The sequence below is a fragment of the Panulirus ornatus genome, chromosome 11, assembly GCF_036320965.1.
Source record: "Panulirus ornatus isolate Po-2019 chromosome 11, ASM3632096v1, whole genome shotgun sequence".
Classification (NCBI taxonomy): domain Eukaryota; kingdom Metazoa; phylum Arthropoda; class Malacostraca; order Decapoda; family Palinuridae; genus Panulirus; species Panulirus ornatus.
Genome location: NC_092234.1, coordinates 70,091,794 through 70,116,490, shown reverse-complemented (window position 1 = coordinate 70,116,490; position 24,697 = coordinate 70,091,794). Strand labels below are relative to the sequence as shown.

General features: G+C 39.9%; 1 protein-coding gene across 1 annotated transcript in view; it reads right to left on the bottom strand.

Annotated features, from left to right (window-relative positions):
- Nucleotides 1–7: 7 nt before the first annotated feature.
- LOC139751628 (glucose dehydrogenase [FAD, quinone]-like) overlaps nt 8–24,697 on the bottom strand; it is a 212,904-nt gene continuing 188,214 nt past the window's right edge. The window contains 1 exon segment of the mRNA XM_071667248.1: nt 8–4,792. Coding sequence (XP_071523349.1) covers nt 4,645–4,792 — 148 coding nt within the window. The 3' untranslated portion in view covers nt 8–4,644.

The following is a 24,697-nucleotide window of genomic DNA, read 5'->3' as shown; positions in this document are numbered from 1 at the left end:
CCTCCTCAAAAGCTCAGGCTCAGGTGTCTGGATGCAACCAAGATGAGAAGAATGTAACATGTTTGAGGCAAGGAAACTGGGTGTTTAGCTCTTGAATGAAACAAAGGTCAAGGATAAGAGGAAAAATGGTTTGGAAATTCTCTGAAATAAAATCAAAGTGAGAGCTAAGGAAAGGGTTGTAATTCTGCTGAAACAGGAGCTATAAGAATGTGTGAGAGTGTCAGGAGGTGAGTTCTAGATTCATGTGATAAGACTGAACTCTGGATTACAAGAGATGGGAGATTATTAGTGCTCATAGTGTTGGGAGGTAAGTCTGAATGGAGAAAAACTGCAGGAAGTGAATTGCTTTAGATATCTGGAAGTGGATTTGGCAGCAGATGGAACCATGGAAGCAGAAGTGAGTCACAGAGTGGGGGAGGGGGTGAAAGTGCTGGGAGCGTTGAAGAATGTGTGGAAGGTGAGAACATTATCTCAGAAAGCAAAAATGGGTATGTTTGAAGAAATAGTTGTTCCAACAATGTTATATGGTTGTGAGGCATGGGCGATAGATAGGGTTACGCGGAGGAGGGTGGATGTGTTGGAAATGAGATGACTGAAGACAATATGTGGTGTGAGGTGGTTTGATCAAGTAAGTAATGAAAGGGTGAGAGAGATGTGTGGTAATAAAAAGAGTGTGATTGAGAGAGCAGAAGAGAGTGTACTGAAATGGTTTGGCTACATGGAGAGAATGAGTGAGAAAAGATTGACAAAGAGGATATATGCGTGAGAGGAGGAGGGAACGAGGAGAAGTGGGAGACCAAATTGGAGGTGGAAGGATGGAGTGAAAAAGATTTTCAGCAATTAGAGAATGAACATGCAGGAGGGTGAAAGGCGTGCAAGGAATAGAGGGAATTGGAATGATCTGGTATACCGGGGTCGATGTGCTGTCAGAGGACATGTGAAGCATCTGGGGTAAACCCTGGAGAGTTCTGTGGGGCCTGGATGTGGAATGGGAGCTGTGGTTTCAGTGCATTACACATGACAGCTAGAGTCTGAGCGTGGATGAATGTGGCCTTTGTTGTCCTTTCCTAGTGCTACCCCATGTGCACGCAGAGGGAGGGGGAGTCATTTTATGTGTGGCGGGGTGGTGGCGAGAATGTATGAATATGTGCATGTGTATATATGTATATGTCTGTGTATGTATATGTATGTATACATTAAAATGTCATTATCCCTGGGGATAGGGGAGAAAGAATACTTCCCACGTATTCCCTGCGTGTTGTAGAAGACGACTACTAGGGAAGGAGCAGGGCACTGGAAATCCTCCCCTCTCGTTTTTAGTTTTCCTAAAGAAGGAACAGCGGAGGGGGCCAAGTGAGGATATTCACTCAAAGTCTCAGTCCTCTGTTCTTAACGCTACCTTGCTGATGCGGGAAATGGCAAATAGTATGAAAAAAAATGTTGAAATGTATAGGTATGTATATGTGCATGTGTGGGCGTTTATGTATATACATGTGTATGTGGGTGGATTGGGCCATTCTTTTGTCTGTTTCCTTGTGCTACCTCGCTAACGCAGGAGACAGCGACAAAGTATATTAAATAAATATAAACATTTAACCATGAGAAGAATGATGAAGAGAGGGGAGTATTTTGGGAAGTAAGTGAGTGTCAGCAGTTTGAATGGGAGAGCTTGGATATAAGCAATGGGTTATTTAAATGCAAAAGTGGGTAATATGGCAGGTGAGGTACAATTAAGGCTAATGGCATATTCAGTATGCTGAATGGAAATGAACAGCTTGTGGAGTTCTGTGCTCGAAAAGAACTGTTGATTGGGAATACCTGATTAAAAAGAGGGACAACATAAGTATACTTGGAGTAGGATAGATGGCAAGTGGGCATTATCGAATTACAAACTAACTGCTAGGCAGGCTAAGAAGAAAAAAAAGCTAATGGATGTAAATATGCTGAAAGGGGCAGCTGGTGGGATGTTTGGTTATTACTTGGTGGAGGTGAGTGTAGTGAAAAAGAAATATGGGTGAGAAGAACATGGTGAAAGTAAGTGAGCATGGAAAAAAGGCCTGCCTGAAGAATGACCATAAGACATTGCGTGAAATGTGTGAGTAAATGAAGCGAGGGAATTGGGTTAGAAAAGTAAGGTATTTATTGAAGTAGCACTGGCATGTGTGAAAGAAGTGTGTGGTATGCTGAAGGTGGGATGTAAGCAGGTGAGAAAGGGTAATAAGAGGTAGTATGACAAAGATAAGTTGTCAGTGACAGAGAAAAATATGAGTGATTGGGAGATGTACAAGAGAAAGCAGCAGGAGGTCAGAGTTAGTTGTAAGAGTTGAAAAAGAGGGCAAATGAGAATGGAGTATCAGCAAGCTTCAGGGAGAATAAGAAAATGTTTTGGAAGAAGATTAATAGTATGAGAAAAACATGATTACAAACGGGAAGATCAGTGAGGGGGCAAATGGGGAAGTGGTAACAGGCAATGATAAGGTGAAGAGATGTAGTGAGTACTCTGAAGGATTGTTGAATGTGTTTGATGATAGGATGGCAGATGTAAAGTGTTTGGGTTGGGGAGAGATATGAAGTAAAAGGGTCATGGCAAGCGGTTTGGTGAAAAGAGAAGGGGTGGCAAAAGCCTTTTTGTATGACAAAATGTGGCAAAGTGGCTGGAGTGAATGATGTTGTAGTTGAATTGCTTAAGCAAGGGGTGACTGTGGGGTTAGCCTGTTAGATAGGATTTTCACTAAGTATAGATCAAGTTGAGATGCCTGAGGATTGGCAGAATACATGGAAAGTGCCACTGTATAAATGCAAGGGTAACAAAAGTGAGTGTTCAAACTCCTGAGGTATAAGTTTGTTCAGTGTCTGGTTAGATCATTAATTATTTTTCACTCCCAAGTGTGATGGATTTCAAATTGTGCCCCACCTCTCCTGTCATCTCAATAGGGTTGGTAAGCATGACTGTGATGTTGTAGCATTATGGCAACTGGCAGGAATAGTGTCAATAGTAGCAACAAATATTTCCATACAGATTGGTAAGCATGACTGATGTAGCATCATGGAAACTGGCAGGAATAGTGTGCATCACTACAGGCTCGAAATATTCCCATATAATGAAAGAAGGGATACCAATAAGAAGCTAGATCCAAGAGCTTTTCTCTGACTGAATCTGGCATGAGTAGTGATTAAGAGGGAGCAGGCATACAGAAAGCATGTGACTAGGGAGGAACAATGTGGTTTCAGGAGTAGTTGAGGATGTGTTTGCTCTGAAGAATGTTGGTGAGAAACACTCAAGAGAAATGGAAGGATTTGTATATGGCATATATGTGGAGAAAGCATATGATAAGGTTAAGAGACATGCTTTTTGGATGGAATTATGAGTACATGATGTATGAGAAAAGTTATTAGCAGCAATAAGATTTTTATCAAGAGAGTAAGGTGCGTGTACAGTAGATAATGGGTGGGTGGGTACCAGGAGAAGGTGGGTCCATGGCAGGGTGTGTAGTGTCACCATGGCCTTTTGATTCATTTATGCATGAGGTGGTGACGGAGGTAAGTCCAAGGGTCTTGGAGAGAAGGGCAGGTGTACAGTCTGTTGGGGGTGGGGGACTGGGCTGGGGGAAAGTCAGTTGTTATTTGCTGATGCAATAGCACTAGTGGCAGATTTCAGTGAGAAATTGCAGAAGTTGATGTCTGAGTTTAGGGAGAGTGTGAAAGGAGAGAGTTAAGAGTTAATGTGAGCGAAAGCAAGATTATCAAGTTTAGCAATGGAGAAAGACACATTAGTTGGGATGTGACTTTGAATGGAGAAAATTTGGAGGAAGCAAAGTGTTTCAGATAACTGGGAGTGGACATGGCAGTGAACAGAACTCTGGAAGCAGAGGGGGCCATGGTACTGGAAAGCATTAAGGAATCTGTGGAAAGTTCACTATATGGGAGGGCAAATATGGGTATGTTTGAGGGTATAGTAGACAGACAGTGTTGTATGGATGGGAGGCATGGGCTACTGATGAAAATGAATGTTAAGAAATAATATGTGGTGTGAGGAGGGCTGATCAAGTAAGTAATCATAAGGTAGGAGAAAGGTGTGGTTAAAAGACACATATGGTTTAGAGGGCTGACAAGGGTGAGCTAAAATGATCTGGACATATGGAGAGAATGATTGAGGAAAGGTTGATAGAGGATATATGCATCAGAAGTGGCATATAAAAGAAGAAGGGGGAGATTAAATTGGGAATGGAAGGATGGAGTGAATATGATTTTGAATGCTTTGGACCTGAACATGCAGGAGGGTGAAGAGTATATATGAGATACAGTAAATTTGAGCACTGTGCTGTTGATAGACTGAACCATGGCATATGAAGCAACCAAAGGAACCAATGAAAGGTCTGTGGGGCCTGATTGTGGACAGGGAGCTGTGGTTTTAGTAAATTTCACATGAAAGCTAGAGAATGGATGTGAGCAAATGAGACTTTTTCTTTGTCTGCTCCTATCACTACCTCATTAATACAGGAAACAGAGAATAAGTATGAAGTGAAATATATCATACACATTTCTTCATCTGAGACTATCTAAAAATGATCATGAGCCACACTGGAACTTACAATGTATATTATTTTCTTAAACTCAAGAGGTAATCAGTGCTAAATTTGCTGCCTATAGTTTTTTCAAGATCCCCCAGTCCTCCTTAATAGTGTCTGCAGCTTTCTCAGCGATCATGATAACAGGCCCGTTGGTGTTTCCAGAGACAATGACAGGCATGATGGAAGCATCCACCACCCGAAGACCAGATACTCCATACACCCTGTAAGATGCAAGATGATACAATGACAAGGTGCCAAACTTGACCAATGTGTATGTAAGTGCAACTGAATTGTTTCAAAAGGAGTATTGCAAGATACTAAAAATACATCATAACCTTAATTTCTAAATCAAAAGAAATTCTAGCCAGTAAAATATTCAATCAAAGGTACAAAATCCATTCACTAAGAGTCTACCTGTTTATCTACATCTTATACAACATGAACTGCTCTACAGCAGCATAATTCCTGAGTACCATCTTGCAGACATTGCACACTTTATAAACTGCCCCATACTCTCTATGCCACATATGAAACACATCTATACTCTCATTCTGTCCATCAATCTCAACTCTTCCATCTTTTCCTGCATTCATTCTTGCCCATGTCACTTACATTCACTTGTCATCTACCTATCTACTTATATATCTGATGCCTGTTCCCTCCAAGAACTCCCTCAAGGGGGAAAGGCCACAGAAAAAAATCTCCATAAGTTGTGAACTCCACTGGAATTCACCTGTTACATATTCTACATTTCTATGCTACCTCTTTTACTTTACTGACCATTCATTTTGCATTGCAATACACTATGATAATATCATTCCTCAGTCCCATGCACTCTTCTTATTCTATGTTTATCTTTTATGAAATTCAGCTCAAGTGCCTACTAGGTATTAATCACTGTAATTTTACAGATTTCAAGTTTCACTTGCTAAGATTAAAGTCCCCTACTTTCTTCAAACCCCATCACAACTGATAGCATCTGCCTAGAAACCTTGCATTAAAAGACAACAAATCATATGAAATGCCTTCTTTGTAAGGAATGAGAAACCTTCTTGGGGGGGGGGAGAAAAGTCAGACTTTACATCTTCCAACAACAGAAACTCCTGTTCTGTGAAATCAAAGGCTGTTCCAAGTGACAGCAAATGATGAAGCCAGTTTATTAACTTGGTGCACTGTTAATTCATAATCAACAATCAGAACTAAATATATAATTTTATTCATACAGTCTAAAGAATGGAAGACAAAGAATCTCACAACAACATCCATGGTATAAAAACAATGACACAGAATCCACTAATCATGCTGTGATCTGTAAATAAACTAGCATTAATCTTGAAGGCAAAAAATCTTGCTTCCTCCACCTGACTTAAGAACAAATGCTTTAAGATTATGCATTCAAATTTACTGAGCTCAAACAATGCAATAATGAGGAAATACTATGAGATTCTATACGTAATATATTACTGTCTTAAGGTGGCAATGTGCAGGACCAAAATCATGAGCAAGTTATATAACACGTTGAAGGTTCCATTCGTGGATGAAAGTCCTTCCTGAGACCAGGCCTTAAACAAAATACATAAAAGGGCTAGATAGAAAAAAAAGTGATGGCAGAAGAAGAATTGAAGAATTTTTGAGGAAAAGGAGAACATGCATTTCAAAATGGGCTGGTGGCAGCTGTTTGCAAAAACATAAGGGAAAGAGTTCCAAAGCTTTAATGGTGCAGGAAAAAAAAGCACATCACTACACGTCCCTAAGTCCCACCCTTGTGTCACCAAAAGCCAGACAGTAAATATGTGACTTAATGGTTCCCTGTGTATTTAGTGGTCTAGCTAGCAATGGAGACATAGACAACCATTTCTTGGAAGAAACTTAACTAATGCCTCCAGAAGAGAGGGACAGAGAACCTACAGGACAATGTAAGACAATTTCACGGTCATAATGGTAGAGCTGTTATGTTAAAGTAACTTGGACTCAATTCTGTCAAGTAAGTATGTAATGCTAGAAGTGCTCCACATGCATGAGTAGTACTTTGTACTAAAACAAACTAATCCTTTGTACAAATGGAACAACTTTTCAGAACAAAAGAACCTTAAACACTATGAAGCAGACTTGGCTATTCATATAGCATGAGTTTCCAGAGAAATTCGATGTTACTGTGATATCATGTTAACTTTAACTACAATCAAAGGTCAAAATATTTTGAGCTTTTGAATGAGAAATACATATAATATAGTTTTTATGTAAAATCAATGACTACACCCTTGAAATATGTGTATATCATACATTATTAAAGAAAATGCTCCTAATAGCATTAAGCTTTCCTCTATGTTGATCTGGTAGAGTACTGTATGGACAGGTGGTCAGCAAGTGTAAGATAATAATTGTGTTTTTTCAAGTGTGTTTTCACAGTGTGTTGAGCACAGTAAAATCTATGGTTCCTTTCCAGCTATGAAAGCTACATACATTAACACTCTACACCTACACATTATCTATCTATCATTCAAATATTACTTACTTAGGCAGAACTTTACTTGCACAGATGAACAGGGAAAACTTTGTATGACAAATTATTTTCTCATCACCAGAAATACAAGCACTTATACTGAAACCGACTGATTAGCTTTTCATTACACTCGTATTATATTTCAGGTATGAGAAAACAGAAGCTTACAAAGGACATTAGGAGAGGTTTGTGGACATGATGCCTTTATGGCTACTTGCACCTGTATAGGATAGAATTAATGCCATCTAAATGAGTTTGCAATTACAGAATCAATATGACTATAATGGAATACCTAGAGGCCAGTGTAAGCCTATAGCACTAATACAGTGTAAAGCTAGAGTAAAACAATTTTACTACTTCAGTGCATAGCTATACTGTAGTACTATTACAATGCAAAGCTACAGTACTACTACAGCACAAAGCTATAACAATGTTGCAGTGTAAAGCTATACCACTACCATGGTCTAAAGCAGGGCTATTCAATTGGTGGCCCATGGGTCAAATTTATCTATTTATATTTTATTATACTTGACTGCCATTTCCTGCATCAGTGAGGTAGTGCCAGGAAACAGATGAAGAATGGCCCATCCACTCACATACAAGTATATACATAAATGCCCATGCTTGCACATATATTGATTTATCTAAGTAATATGAAATTCTATATAAACAGGTTTTTATTGTGACCAACTGTATTGATTGGCAGAATGAAGTGTGTGATCAATTGTAATAGTTTGTTGAACAAAATGTACTGTTCCCCACACAACTGTGCTCGGAGCTACATGAACCATATGTGTCCACTTTTGCCAGTACTCACGTTCACGGCTTATCACTCAGGCAGGGGCTAACTGTTGCTGCTGGGTCTAACTTAGTCAGTGTTGATGATCATTCGCGTGGAGGTTAGTCACTATATTTTTCCCCAAATCTAGTATATGTACAGCAATATTTTTCCCATATAACTTCACATTCTTGAGTGGAACAGTGCTAGGAGAGAAGTGTTGTGGTGAATTATTTTACTAGTTTTTTTTTTTTTTTTTGCTTTGTCGCTGTCTCCCACGTTTGCGAGTTAGCGCAAGGAAACAGACGAAAGAAATGGCCCAGCCCACCCCCATACACATGTATATACATACGTCCACACACGCAAATATACATACCTACACAGCTTTCCATGGTTTACCCCAGATGCTTCACATGCCCTGATTCAATCCACTGACAGCACGTCAACCCCGGTATACCGCATCGATCCAATTTACTCTATTCCTTGCCCTCCTTTCACCCTCCTGCATGTTCAGGCCCCGATCACACAAAATCTTTTTCACTCCATCTTTCCACCTCCAATTTGGTCTCCCACTTCTCCTCGTTCCCTCCACCTCCGACACATATATCCTCATGGTCAATCTTTCCTCACTCATTCTCTCCATGTGCCCAAACCATTTCAAAACACCCTCTTCTGCTCTCTCAAACATGCTCTTTTTATTTCCACACATCTCTCTTACCCTTACGTTACTTACTCCATCAAACCACCTCACACCACACATTGTCCTCAAACATCTCATTTCCAGCACATCCACCCTCCTGCGCACAACTCTATCCATAGCCCACGCCTCGCAACCATACAACATTGTTGGAACCACTATTCCTTCAAACATACCCATTTTTGCTTTCCGAGATAATGTTCTCGACTTCCACACATTCTTCAAGGCTCCCAGGATTTTCGCCCCCTCCCCCACCCTATGATCCACTTCCGCTTCCATGGTTCAATCTGCTGCCAGATCCACTCCCAGATATCTAAAACACTTTACTTCCTCCAGTTTTTCTCCATTCAAACTTACCTCCCAATTGACTTGACCCTCAACCCTACTGTACCTAATTACCTTGCTCTTATTCACATTTACTCTTAACTTTCTTCTTTCACACACTTTACCAAACTCAGTCACCAGCTTCTGCAGTTTCTCACATGAATCAGCCACCAGCGCTGTATCATCAGCGAACAACAACTGACTCACTTCCCAAGCTCTCTCATCCCCAACAGACTTCATACTTGCCCCTCTTTCCAAAACTCTTGCATTCACCTCCCTAACAACCCCATCCATAAACAAATTAAACAACCATGGAGACATCACACACCCCTGCCGCAAACCTACATTCACTGAGAACCAATCACTTTCCTCTCTTCCTACACGTACACATGCCTTACATCCTCGATAAAAACTTTTCACTGCTTCTAACAACTTGCCTCCCACACCATATATTCTTAATACCTTCCACAGAGCATCTCTATCAACTCTATCATATGCCTTCTCCAGATCCATAAATGCTACATACAAATCCATTTGCTTTTCTAAGTATTTCTCACATACATTCTTCAAAGCAAACACCTGATCCACACATCCTCTACAACTTCTGAAACCACACTGCTCTTCCCCAATCTGATGCTCTGTAAATGCCTTCACCCTCTCAATCAATACCCTCCCATATAATTTACCAGGAATACTCAACAAACTTATACCTCTGTAATTTGAGCACTCACTCTTATCCCCTTTGCCTTTGTACAATGGCACTATGCACGCATTCCGCCAATCCTCAGGCACCTCACCATGAGTCATACATACATTAAATAACCTTACCAACCAGTCAATAATACAGTCACCCCCTTTTTTAATAAATTCCACTGCAATACCATCCAAACCTGCTGCCTTGCCGGCTTTCATCTTCCGCAAAGCTTTTACTAACTCTTCTCTGTTTACCAAATCATTTTCCTTAACCCTCTCACTTTGCACACCACCTCGACCAAAACACCCTATATCTGCCACTCTATCATCAAACACATTCAACAAACCTTCAAAATACTCACTCCATCTCCTTCTCACATCACCACTACTTGTTATCACCTCCCCATTTGCGCCCTTCACTGAAGTTCCCACTGGTTTAAAAAGCGAGATATACATAAGTATACGTATGTAAGTAGGAGAGATGGCCAGAGAGCGTTACTGGATTACGTGTTAATTGACAGGCGCACGAAAGAGAGACTTTTGGATGTTAATGTGCTGAGAGGTGCAACTGGAGGGATGTCTGATCATTATCTTGTGGAGGCTAAGGTGAAGATTTGTATGGGTTTTCAGAAAAGAAGAGTGAATGTTGGGGTGAAGAGGGTGGTGAGAGTAAGTGAGCTTGGGAAGGAGACTTGTGTGAGGAAGTACCAGGAGAGACTGAGTACAGAATGGAAAAAGGTGAGAACAATGGAAGTAAGGGGAGTGGGGGAGGAATGGGATGTATTTAGGGAATCAGTGATGGATTGCGCATAAGATGCTTGTGGCATGAGAAGAGTGGGAGGTGGGTTGATTAGAAAGGGTAGTGAGTGGTGGGATGAAGAAGTAAGATTATTAGTGAAAGAGAAGAGAGAGGCATTTGGACGATTTTTGCAGGGAAAAAATGAAATTGAGTGGGAGATGTATAAAAGAAAGAGACAGGAGGTCAAGAGAAAGGTGCAAGAGGTGAAAAAGAGGGCAAATGAGAGTTGGGGTGAGAGAGTATCATTAAATTTTAGGGTGAATAAAAAGATGTTCTGGAAGGAGATAAATAAAGTGCGTAAGACAAGGGAGCAAATGGTAACTTCAGTGAAGGGCGCAAATTTTACTAGTTACCAGTATATATATTTTTTATCTATGTGCTTAGCATAAGATGTAAAGGCAAATGATATATGAATTTTTTGCTTCTTTCTATGTATAAGCAAATGATATATGAATTTTTTTTCTTTCTTTGTATAAGTGTTTAAAGAGAGAGAAAATAAATGAAGGTAAAATAAATGTACGGCCCTGCCATCAATTTGAGTTTTATATTCCAGCCTTACTCCTAAAACAATTGAATAGTCTGGTCTAAAGCTAAAACATTACTACATTGTAAAACTATAATACTATGCATTGTAAAACCACAATACTCTTACACTGTACGGCTATAACCTATACAAAACTCAGTATTTTTATTTCCCTCACTAAAGATTATCATTGTTTCTAAAAAAGTGAGAGAGAAAAAAAGAATTATTCTACTTCTCTAGTTCTAGCTCTGCCCTCTATAACCATATCTTTCTCCTTTTAGTCTTCTGCAGAAAACTGTACTGTTTATTTCATGATGTAAACATGTATGTGTAGTATAATACCAATTCAACAAATGTGCAACTTCTATGATGATTCATAGCTATAGTTGACTGAGATGTGAGATTTTTCAGTTGTGGTTGTTAGCTGCGAGTGACATATGTAAGTAATTGGTGGAAGAAAACACTCAGCTGCTGGTGATATCTGATGCGACCTGGGATTTTAAATGATAACAGGAGCCAATAGAATGTCAATTAATATGCAGTGTTGCTGCTATGTAATGTGTTGTGTGATGTTCAGAGTAGTGAAATTGTAACATTTAGTTTATCTGCCCCACTAGTAAACTGCATACAAATCTTAGTTTACAGTGTTAATTGAGATGAGATGAGACACAGATTGCATATACAAAGATGCAATAAATGTGAAAAGGTGGAACAATTAAGTGTTGAGTCATCAGTGCATGAGTGCATTTAGGTATTTGTTGAAGAAAGAAAATTATAGATAAAAAGAAGGTAGAGGACAAGTGACAGAACAGAATCTTGAGGGCAATCCTGTCACCATTGGGTGGTGAAGGGGTTTGAACGAATCCCTGTCCTAAAAGTCTTTTTTTTTTTGTGCCAGTACGCACCAGTTATGGCATAAACAGACCATCAAGCTTCCAAACATAATCATTAGATTAGAAAAATCCTTTTATGTTATGTTTTTGTGTTTTATTGTGTATCAATGATCGAATGTCTTTTTTATATTGGAGGCTCCAGTCATGGATGAAAGTCCATATTAAAGCCAGGCCTATACTGAAATATAAAGATTACCAGAGAGGAAAAGAAAAGATAAGGAAAGGTATTTATGAATCTTTAGAATTCTACCTCTGTGTTCCCTGCATGTCGTAGAAGGTGACTAAAAGGGGAGGGAGCAGGGGCTAGAAATCCATCCCTCTCCTGTTTTACTTTCCAAAAGAAGGAACAAAGAAGGGGGCTAAATGAAGATTTTTCCCTCTTAAGCTCTGTCATTTGTTCTTGAAACTACCTCGCTAATGAAGGAAATGTTGAATGTTGAGGGGACAAAATGAGGCAGGGAAGCTAAAAGAGGGGAGCTTAGAGATGAGACCCTCAATGCCACACCTCGTCAAAAGCTTTGAAATATCAAGGGCAGCTAAATAAGATTACCTAAAATCTTTCAGGGATGATGACCAGACATTATTAAGATAGAAAAGAATATCAACAGTGGATCTTGCCTTACAGGAGCCATTCTGGTGATCAGAGAGATTCAAGATTTCTAAGGATATGAGACTTCAGGAGGTATTCAAAGACTTTGGATGTGGTATATGTCAAAGCAACAGCATGATAGTTCAATGAGTTAGAACAGTCATCCTTCTTAGGGATGGGATGTATCAATAATGCTCCCAAGAAGAAGGAAAAGTCCTGAATTTTAAGCAGAATCAGAACAGATAAGCATACACAGGTGCAAGTTCAGAGGATTGGTAGAAGAGGTCGTTTTGGTGGATAAAGGGATAAATACCTCCATTTCTCCAACAATAACCTTTGCTACATATCTGGCAAAGACAGAAGCATCATCACATAAGAGACAGTAATTCACCCAAGGAAAGTCAGAAAAAATTTTCATATGTTATTCCAGTCAGCTTTGTTGAGATACCAATATATGTGTTTTGAAGGGGCTGCTGGGTGGAAAGATGCTCTTAAAATAGATACAATTATGAGTGTGCTCAGATAATCCAACTGGGAGTGAGACTGCATAGTCACAGCAGGATAGATATGAGGTGAAAAACAAACCCAGAATATCAGGAGAGTGGTCATAACTGTTAGGAATATGGGTAAGGTGGAAGATAATTTGCTCTAAATCATTATGAATGGAGAAAGTGAGGGCTTCCTTCCTCCTACCATCTGTATGGGAAGAATTCAACCATTCCTTAAGGTGAACATTGAAATCACCTCAGTACAGGATTTTGGTTTTTGGGTGAGAGGATGCCATTGTCTCATGACAGGAGTTTAGATAGTCAAAGAAAGATATAGAATTGTATACTAAAGAGAGTAATGGGAAAAACAGAAGAAAAAAGTGATAGTTGGGAGACAGGTTATGGTTGGAAATGAAAAAGGGGTTAGTGAGAACATCATTAGACAACTGGGTCTCTGAGAGACCCTAAAAACATTTCAGAAATGAAAAAGAAACTCTCTTCCTTTTGAAAATCCTGGTGATAGGTCTGGAGGGACACAACTGTTAACAAGGCAAGATGAAGAGGTCAATCCATTGACAATCATGAAGAAAACTTGCCAGAAAGAAAGGGAGAGAAATAGGAAAGTTAGAAAAAGATGATGAAGATCAGACCTTTTGAAATATCACAGGATACAAAATAAGATCCCTGAAGTCTCCTTGAGAAATGACAGATATTAGCAAAAAATGCAGGGACATCACTGGTAGCTCCTGCTTTGTGAAAACCAACCTGGGGAGAAGTATATAAGATTGTAAATGCTAAAGGAAACAGACGTTGAGAGATTTAGACCTTGGAGATAGCATAAATCAAAGCAATAGAATTATAGGTGAGATCAAAATGGTTATCTTTCTTTGAGATAAGCTGTACCTATTCCTTCCTTCAAAGAAGAAAGAACATCTTTGGTTTTAACAATGAAGCAAAGCAAATGATCAAATATATATGCACATTCAGAAGCACACTCCTTCAGAAAATGTGATGGAATGCCATCAGGCCAATATGCCATGACTGTCTACAGAGAGAAAGAGAAAGAGGTGTTTTCGGAACTACATGAGATAAGATCAAAGGCAGGGGCACTGCAGTAGTAAGAGCTATGTAAAAGACTGAGGAAATGTTGGTTATCTACAGTGGAGCTAGAGGAGAAAAGAAAAGCAAAATGAATTCCTTTGCCAATAAGAGAAAAACTACAGTAGAGAGAGGATGTAAAATCAAAGGAAAGGTGGCACAAAATAATGTTGTTACTGATACTCTGGGTCAAAGACCTGAAATACTCATCAGCTGAAGAAGTAAAAAAAATGCTTTGCCTCATGAAAAGCATACTTGTGATGATTTTGTACAAAGACAAGAGCTGAAGGGTAATTTTTCCAGATATGACACAACCAGTCCCTTACACACATGGTCTCAGAATAGGGGAAAGTGAAAACAATGGATTTTGAATATAGAGAGTTTTTATGTAGAGGCAATATATACCTCCATTCCTGCAACAATAATCTCTACTGTTTGCTCAGTAAAGAAAGAAGCATTGCCTGAGAAGAGACAGTAAAGTTCTCAGGTCAAATGTCAGGCAAGCCAGTGTTGAAGTGTGAATATTGTTGTTCACATAGGAAGATGGAGGATGAAGTGTGGTAAATGAAAAGATATTTCAAAGAAATATGGTCAAATGAACCAATAATAGGCAGAATTGTGTAACTACAGTGTGTAGGATTAGAAGTGGAAAAGAAAAATTCAATATGTTAGACAGTGGTCATGGTGGTCTGATGATTTGCTCCAAATCATAAAGAATGGAAATATGAGGATTTTATACAATCATTTGTATGAAAGTATTTCAACCATTCTTTGTGTTTTATGTTGAAGCAGAGAACCACAATTTATAGATTAAAGGATGCCAGGTCTTATGACAAAGTCAGATAGTGGAAGAATGTTATGAAGTACATAGAATTAAAACATAAGTGAACAGAACATCGTGAAAAACATGGTTGAACCTACAGGAATGCTTTGAGATTCTGATGATACAGAATCTAAGTACTCCCAGATTTAAATCTCTTCACAAACTACAGATTCATACTGATATGTCTACACCACTACTTCCAAAGATAATGTACAGCTTAACTGGCACTGTATCATATAATGAAATAAATTTCATTTCTATCTCACAAATTCTAAGCAAATTGCTGACATTTTCATGTTACTATATAAAAAAAAAGCCTATCAGACTTAGCTAGGATGTTGAAGACTCAACATGAGAAGAAGAAAGATATGGGCATGAAGACAAACATCATCCAACAGCCAAAAACCTAGAGCTTAATCATAGTAACTCACAAGAACACATAATGAAGAAATGTGCAGCATCTTGACTGTTACTGATTCAATTTTTAAAGATATTTCTACTGGTCCCCAAATGGAGAAAATCAAAAAAATTTGTTATTCAATACAGCAAAATATAAAACTGGTGAATCCCTAATTTTCTAGGAAATATAAGGATACCTGACACTAAAGTCTTCACTCTAAGACAACAGGCCTAAAATAAGTAAGGCAGTATGCTAGGACATTCAGTGAGCCAAAAATAAGAGTCGAAAGATCCATTGTTTTGTTTTCTGTTAAAACCATACTTCTTGGTTGGTTTTGTTAGCTTTGAAATTTTCAGAGACCTTTGTTGTCAAGGATATGATAATGTTATGTTGCTAAATGAAAGCATCTGAAATGATATGCCTTCTAGCAGGGCATGTAAAGCTGAGGGGCATAATGTTATGACGCTTTGAAGGATTGCTTTAATTTCCAAATGTGGAGTTTCACTTCTCAGTTACCCACTGACTGATGATGTGTTATATATGGTACAGTAAGCTTCCAACAGGTATCTACAGGTGTGCCATATATAGCCTGGTGCTTTTAAATACCCCAGGCACAATGAGTAGAGGAACACTGTAGTAAGGAGGATAACAATTGCTTGCAACTCAAGGTTTCATCATCGGTTTTTTCCACATGAGTGGAAATTCTGAGAAGATAACATCAACTATGCAACTTGGGTAGCAAAGGAAAATGTAAATAAATAAAGCTTATATTTATTTATTTATTTATTTTGCTTTGTCGCTGTCTCCCGCGTTAGCGAGGTAGCGCAAGGAAACAGACGAAAGAATGGCCCAACCCACCCACATACACATGTATATACATACACATCCACACACGCAAATATACATACCTATACATCTCAATGTACACATATATATACACACACAGACATATACATATATACACATGTACATAATTCATACTGTCTGCCTTTATTTATTCCCATCGCCACCTTGCCACACATGGAATAACAACCCCCCTTACCCCTCATGTGTGTGAGGTAGCGCTAAGAAAAGACAACTAAGGCCCCATTCGTTCACACTCAGTCTCTAGCTGTCATGTAATAATGCACCAAAACCACAGCTCCCTTTCCACATCCAGGCCCCACACAACTTTCCATGGTTTACCCTAGACGCTTCACATGCCCTGGTTCAATCCATTGACAGCACGTCGACTTCGGTATACCACATTGTTCCAATTCACTCTATTCCTTGCACGCCTTTCATCCTCCTGCATATTCAGGCCCCGATCACTCAAAATCTTTTTCACTCCATCTTTCCACCTCCAATTCGGTCTCCCACTTCTCGTTCCCTCCACCTCTGACACATATATCCTCTTGGTCAATCTTTCCACACTCATCCTCTCCATGTGACCAAACCATTTCAAAACACCCTCTTCTGCTCTCTCAACAACACTCTTTTTATTTCCACACATCTCTCTTACCCTATTATCACTTACTCGATCAAACCACCTCACACCACATATTGTCCTCAAACATCTCATTTCCAGCACATCCACCCTCATGCGCACAACTCTATCCATAGCCCACGTCTCGCAACCATACAACATTGTTGGAACCACTATTTCTTCAAGCATACCTATTTTTGCTTTCCGAGATAATGTTCTCGACTTACACACATTCTTCAAGGCTCCCAGGATTTTCGCCCCCTCCCCCATCCTATGATTCACTTCCGCTTCCATGGTTCCATCCGCTGCCAGATCCACTCCAGATATCTAAAACACTTTACTTCCTCCAGTTTTTCTCCATTCAAACTTACCTCCCAATTGACTTGACCCTCAACCCTACTGTACCTAATTACCTTGCTCTTATTCACATTAACTCTTAACTTTCTTCTTTCACACACTTTACCAAACTCAGTCACCAGCTTCTGCAGTTTCTCACATGAATCAGCCACCAGCGCTGTATCATCAGCGAACAACAACTGACTCACTTCCCAAGCTCTTTCATCCATAATAGACTGCATACTTGCCCCTCTTTCCAAAACTCTTGCATTCACCTCCCTAACAACCCCATCCATAAACAAATTAAACAACCATGGAGACATCACACACCCCTGCCGCAAACCTACGTTCACTGAGAACCAATCACTTTCCTCTCTTCCTACACGTACACATGCCTTACATCTTCAATAAAAACTTTTCACTGCTTCTAACAACTTGCCTCCCACACCATATATCCTTAATACCTTCCACAGAGCATCTCTATCAACTCTATCATATGCCTTCTCCAGATCCATAAATGCTACATACAAATCCATTTGCTTTTCTAAGTATTTCTCACATACATTCTTCAAAGCAAACACCTGATCCACACATCCTCTACCACTTCTGAAACCACACTGCTCTTCCCCAATCTGATGCTCTGTACATGCCTTCACCCTCTCAATCAATACCCTCCCATATAATTTACCAGGAATACTCAACAAACTTATACCTCTGTAATTTGAGCACTCACTCTTCTCCCCTTTGCCTTTGTACAATGGCACTATGCAAGCATTCCACCAATCCTTCAGGCACCTCACCATGAATCATACATACATTAAATAACCTTACCAACCAGTCAACAATACAGTCACCCCCTTTTTTAATAAATTCCACTGCAATAACATCCAAACCTGCTGCCTTGCCAGCTTTCATCTTCCGCAAAGCTTTTACTACCTCTTCTCTGTTTACCAAATCATTTTCCCTAACCCTCTCACTTTGCACACCACCTCGACCAAAACACCCTATATCTGCCACTCTATCATCAAACACATTCAAGAAACCTTCAAAATACTCACTCCATCTCCTTCTCACATCACCACTACTTGTTATCATCTCCCCATTATCCCCCTTCTCTGAAGTTCCCATTTGCTCCCTTGTCTTATGCACTTTATTTACCTTCTTCCAAAACATCTTTTTATTCTCCCTAAAATTTAATTATACTCTCTCACCCCAACTCTCATTTGCCCTCTTTTTCACCTCTTGCACCTTTCTCTTGACCTCCTGCCTCTTTCTTTTATACATCTCCCACTCATTTGCATTTTTTCCCTGCAAAAATCGTCCAAATGCCTCTCTCTTCTCTTTCACTAATAATCTTACTTTTTCATCCCACCACTCACTACCCTTTCTAATCAACCCACCTCCCACGCTTCTCATGCCACAAGCATGTTTTGCGCAAGCCATCACTGCTTCCCTAAATACATCCCATTCCTCCCCTACTCCTTACCTCCTTTGTCCTCACCTTTTTCCATTCTGTACTCAGTCTCTCCTGGTACTTCCTCACACAAGTCTCCTTCCCAAGCTCACTTTCTCTCACTACTCTCTTCAACCCAAAATTCTCTCTTCTTTTCTGAAAGCCCCTACAAATCTTCACCTTCACCTCCACAAGATAATGATCAGACATCCCTCCAGTTGCACCTCTCAGCACATTAACATCCAAAAGTCTCTCTTTTGTGCGCCTATCAATTAACATGTAATCCAATAACGCACTCTGGCCATCTCTCCTACTTACATATGTATACTTATGTATATCTCGCTTTTTAAACCAGGTATTCCCAATCACCAATCCTTTTTCAGCACAGAAATCTACAAGCTCTTCACCATTTCCATTTACAACACTGAACACCCCATGTATACCAATTATTCCCTCAACTGCCACATTACTCACCTTTGCATTCAAATCACCCATCACTATAACCCGGTCTTGTGCATCAAAACCACTAACACATTCATTCAGCTGATCCCAAAACACTTGCCTCTCATGATCTTTCTTCTCATGCCCAGGTGCATATGCACCAATAATCACCCATCTCTCTCCATCAACTTTCAGTTTTACTCATATCAATCTAAAATTTACTTTCTTACACTCTATCACATACACCCACTACTCCTGTTTCGGGAGTAGTGCTACTCCTTCCCTTGCTCTTGCCCTCTCACTAACCCCTGACTTTACTCCCAAGACATTCCCAAACCACTCTTCCCCTTTACCCTTGAGCTTTGTTTCACTCAGAGCCAAAACATCCAGGTTTCTTTCCTCAAACATACTACCTATCTCTCCTTTTTTGTCATCTTGGTTACATCCACACACATTTAGACACCCCAATCTGAGCCTTCGAGGAGGATGAGCACTCCCCGCATGACTCCTGTTTCCCCTCTTAGAAAGTTAAAATACAAGGAGGGGAGTGTTTCTGGTCCCCCGTTCCCGCCCCCTTTAGTTGCCTTCTATGACACGTGAGGAATGCGTGGGAAGCATTCTTTCTCCCCTATCCCCAGGGATAAATAAAGCCTATGAATTTATTTATGTAATGGAATATATGTCACTAGTAATCAGAAAATCATAACAGTGCCACTGTGGCGTCAGTATTCAGAGCAGTTGAAGTCAACAGGTTAACTGTGTGAAGATAATGATGTTTCTAAACTTGACTACAAATATCAAACATAAATCTTGGAATTATGAGGGCTAAAGTGCCTAAATAAAAAACTTGAGCTCAACCTAGATTTGCTTAATAGAGTCCTAACACAATTAATTGAGAAACCTACTTGCAATGAGGACATATTTGATTTAGTTCTAGCTACAAATGAGGATCTTGTTCATAATGTTGAAGTGGAGGAAAAGTTTTATCTACAAGTGATCACCTCCAAGTCACTTTTGGGGTAAATTTCAACATAACCTATAATGGTGGTCAACATGAAATTGGCCTATACTGGTGGTCAACATGAAACCTGCAAAAAAAATACCAGATTTAAGATGCCCAAATTTCAGTAATCCATGCATTGTTCTTGGCAGACAAACCTGGGATGATACCGTTCATGAAAATGATATGGATGTGGCTTGAAAAAGATTCAGTAATACTTTCAAAGTAGCGGAGGGAACATATGTGCCAATGAGTATGAGATGGTCTTGTTTCACGGCGAGGCTGACATGGTGGAAAAATGATATAAAACTTAAGAGACATATAGCCATCAAACAGAGCAAACTACAAATCTGCAAAGAGAAATATCAGTATGGAGTATATATTACTGAAAATACAAAAGGAAATCCTAATGAGATTTATAGTCATGCCAGAAGTAAGAGTCATTGCCCAATCAACTGGGACATCAATCACAAAAATTTGACTTAATTTGAGACACTGAAGCCAAAAATTTTTTTTTTCTCAATTTTCTTTTTTCTTTGCATCTATATTTACAATTGAAATTAAAATTCATACGTCAAATCCAGCTCCATTGCTAGGAGGGAAAAAGATTTTGTTACATATTGAAATGAAAAAAAACAGATATGCAGTCATTATTATCATTATTATTATTATCATTTATCTATTCATCTATTCTTTATACTTTGTTGCTGTCTCGCATGTTAGCGAGGTAGCGCAAGGAAACAGACGAGAGAATGGTCCAACCCACCCACATACACATGTATATACATACATATCCACACATGCACTTATACATACCAATACATTTCAATGTATACATATGTATACATGCACAGACATATACAAACATGTACATAATTCATACTTGCTGCCTATATTCATTCCCGTCGCCACCCCACCACACATGAAATGACAACCCCTCCCCTGCATGTACACAAGGTAGCGCCAGGAAAAGACAAAAAAGGCCACATTCGTTCACACTCAATCTCTAGCTGTCATGTAATAATGTACCGAAACCACAGCACCCTTTCCACATCCAGGCCCCGCAAAACTTTCCATGGTTTACCCCAGATGCTTCACATGCCCTGGTTCAATCCATTGACAGTACATCAACCCCAGTATACCACATTGTTCCTTTCACCCTCCTGCATGTTCAGGCCCCAGTCGCTCAAAATCTTTTTCACGCCATCCTTCCACCTCCAATTTGGTCTCCCACTTCTCCACGTTCCCTCCACCTCTGACACATATATATTCTCTTTGTCAATCTTTCCTCATTCATTCTCTCCATGTGACCAAACCATTTCATTACGCACTCTTCTGCTCTCTCAACCACACTTTTTATTACCTCACATCTCTCTTACTCTTTCATTACTTACTTGATCAAACCACCTCACACCACATATTGTCATCAAACATCTCATTTCCAGCACATCCACCCTCCTCCACAAAACCGTATCTATAGCCCACGCCTTGCAACCATATAAGATTGTTGGCACCACTATTCCTTCAAACTTACCCATTTTTGCTTTCCGAGATAATGTTTTCGCCTTCCACACATTCTTCATTGCTCCCAGAACTATCGCCCCCTCCCCCATTCTGTGACTCACTTCCACTTCTATGGTTCCATCTGCTGCCAAATCCACTCCCAGATATCTAAAACATTTCACTTCCTCCAGTTTTTCTCCATTCAAACTTACCTCCCAATTGACTTGACCCTCAACTCTACTATACCTAATAACCTTGCTCTTATTCACATTTACTCTTAACTTTCTTCTTTCACACACTTTACCAAACTCAGTCACCAGCTTCTGCAGTTTCTCACCTAAATCAGCCACCAGCGCTGTATCATCAGCGAACAACAGACTCACTTCTCAAGCCCTCTCATCCACAACAGACTGCATACTTACCCCTCTCTCCAAAACTCTTGCATTCACCTCCCTAACAACCTCATCCATAAACAAATTTAATAAACATGGAGACATCACACATCCCTGCCGCAAACCGACATTCACTGAGAACCAATCACTTTCCTCTCTTCCTACACGTACACATGCCTTACATCCTTGATAAAAACTTTTCACTGCTTCTAACAACTTGCCTCACACACCATATATTCTTAATACCTTCCACAGAGCATCTCTATCAACTCTATCATATGTCTTCTCCAGATTCATAGATGCTACATAAAAATCCATTTGTTTTTCTAAATATTTCTCACATACATTCTTCAAAGCAAACACCTAATCCACACTGCTCTTTCCTAATCTGATGCTCTGTACATGCCTTCACCCTCTCAATCAATACCCTCCCATGTAATTTCCCAGGAATACTCAACTAACATATACCTCTGTAATTTGAACACTCGCCTTTGTCCAATTTGCCTTTGTACAATGGCACTATGCATGCATTCCGCCAATCGTCAGGCGCTTCACCATGAGCTGTACATACACTGAATACCCTCACCAACCAGTCACCCCCTTTTTTTAATAAATTCCACTGCAATACCATCCAAACCCACCGCCTTGCCAACTTTCATCTTCCACAAAGTTTTCTCTACCTCTTCTCTGTTTACCAAATCATTCTCCCTGACCCTCTCACTTTGCACACCACCTCGACCAAAACATCCTATATCTGCCACTCTAACATCAAACACATTCAACAAACCTTCAAAATACTCACTCCATCTCCTCACATACCTCCCCATAAGCCCCCTTCACCAATGTTCCCATTTATTCCTTTGTCTTACGCACTATATTTACCTCCTTCCAAACCATCTTTTTATTCTTCCTAAAATCTAATGATACTCTCTCACCCCAACTCTCATTTGCCCTCTTTTTCACCTCTTGCACCTTTCTCTTGACCTCCTGCCTTTTTCTTTTATACATCTCCCACACATTTGCAATATTTCCCTGCAAAAATTGTCCAAATGCCTCTCTCTTCTCTTTCACTAATAATCTTTCTTCTTCATCCCACCACTCACTATCCTTTCTAATCTGCCCACCTCCCATGCTTCTCATGCCACAAGCATCTTTTGGGCAAGCCATCACTGCTTCCCTATATACATCCCATTCCTCCCCTACTCCCCTCATGTCCTTTGCTCTCACCTTTTTCCATTCTGCACTGTCTCTCCTGGTACTTCCTCACACAAGTCTCCTTCCCAAGCTCACTTACTCTCACCACTCTCTTCATCCCAACATTTTTCTTTTCTGAAAACCTCTACAAATATTTACACATGCCTCCACAAGATAATGATCAGACATCTCTCCAGTTGCACCTCCCAGTACATCAACATCAAAAGTCGCTCTTTCACGTGCCTATCAATTAACACATGATCCAATAACAATCTCTGGCCATCTCTCCTCCTTACATATGTATACTTATGTATATCTCTCTTTTTAAACCAGGTATTCCCAGTCACCAGTCCTTTCTCAACACACTAATCTACAAGCTCTTCACCATTTCCATTTACAACACTGAACACCCTATGTACACAAAATATTCCCTCAACTGCCACATTACTCACCTTTGCATTCAAATCACCCATCACTATCACCCGGTCTCGTGCACCAAAACTGCTAACACTCACTCAGCTGCTCCCAAAACACTTGCCTCTCATGATCTTTCTTCTCATGCTCTGGTGCATAGGCACCAATAATCACCCATCTCTCTCCATCAACTTTCAGTTTTACCCATATCAATCCAGAGTTTACTTTCTTACACTCTATCACATACTCCCACAACTCCTGTTTCAGGAGTAGCGCTACTCATTCCTTTGCTCTTGTCCTCTCACCAACAGCTAACTTTACTCCCAAGACATTCCCAAACCACTCTTCCCCTTTACACTTGAGCTTCGTTTTACTCAGAGCCAAAACATCCAGGTTCCTCTCCTCAAATATACTACCTATCTCTCCTATTTTCTCATCTTGGTTACATCCACACAGATTCAGACACCCCTATCTGAGCCTTCGAGGAGGATGAGCACTACCCACGTGACTCCTTCTTCTGTTTCCTCTTTTAGAAAGTTAAAATACAAGGAGGGAAGGGTTTTGAGCCTCCCGCTCCCATCCCCTTTAGTCGCCCTCTATGACACAAGGGAAATGCATGGGAAGTATTCTTTCTCCCCTATCCCCACGGATAATTATCATTATTATGATTATCATTATAATCAATCACTATTTCCCACATCAGGGAGGAAGCGCCAGGAAACAGACAAAGAAGTGCCCATCCACTCATTTATTTTATTTATTCATTATAGTTAACTGCTGCCTCCCGTGCCAGCATACATATACATATACACAGCATACATATATATACACAGACGTATACATATATACAAATGTATATATCCATACTTGCTCCCTTAATCCATTCCCGTAGCCACCCCGTCACAAACGAAATAGTATCCCCCACTCCAGCCAGGCAGTGCCAGGAAAAGACAAAAAAGGCCACATTCGTTCACACTCAGTCTCTAGCTGTCATGTGTAATGCATCGATACCACAGCTCCCAATTCACTGTATTCCTTGCACCCCTTTCACCAGCCTCTATATTCAGGCCCCAATCACTCAAAATCTTTTTACTCCATCCTTCCATCTCCAGTTTGGTTCCCGCTTCTCCTTCCCTCCACCGCTGACACATATATCCTCTTTGTCAATCTTTCCTCACTCATTCTCTCCATGTGTCCAAACCATTTCAACACACCTTCTTCTGCTCTCTCAACCACACTCTTTCTATTACCACACATCTCTCTTACCCTTTCATTACTTACTTGATCAAACTACCTCAACCAACATATTGTCTTTAAACA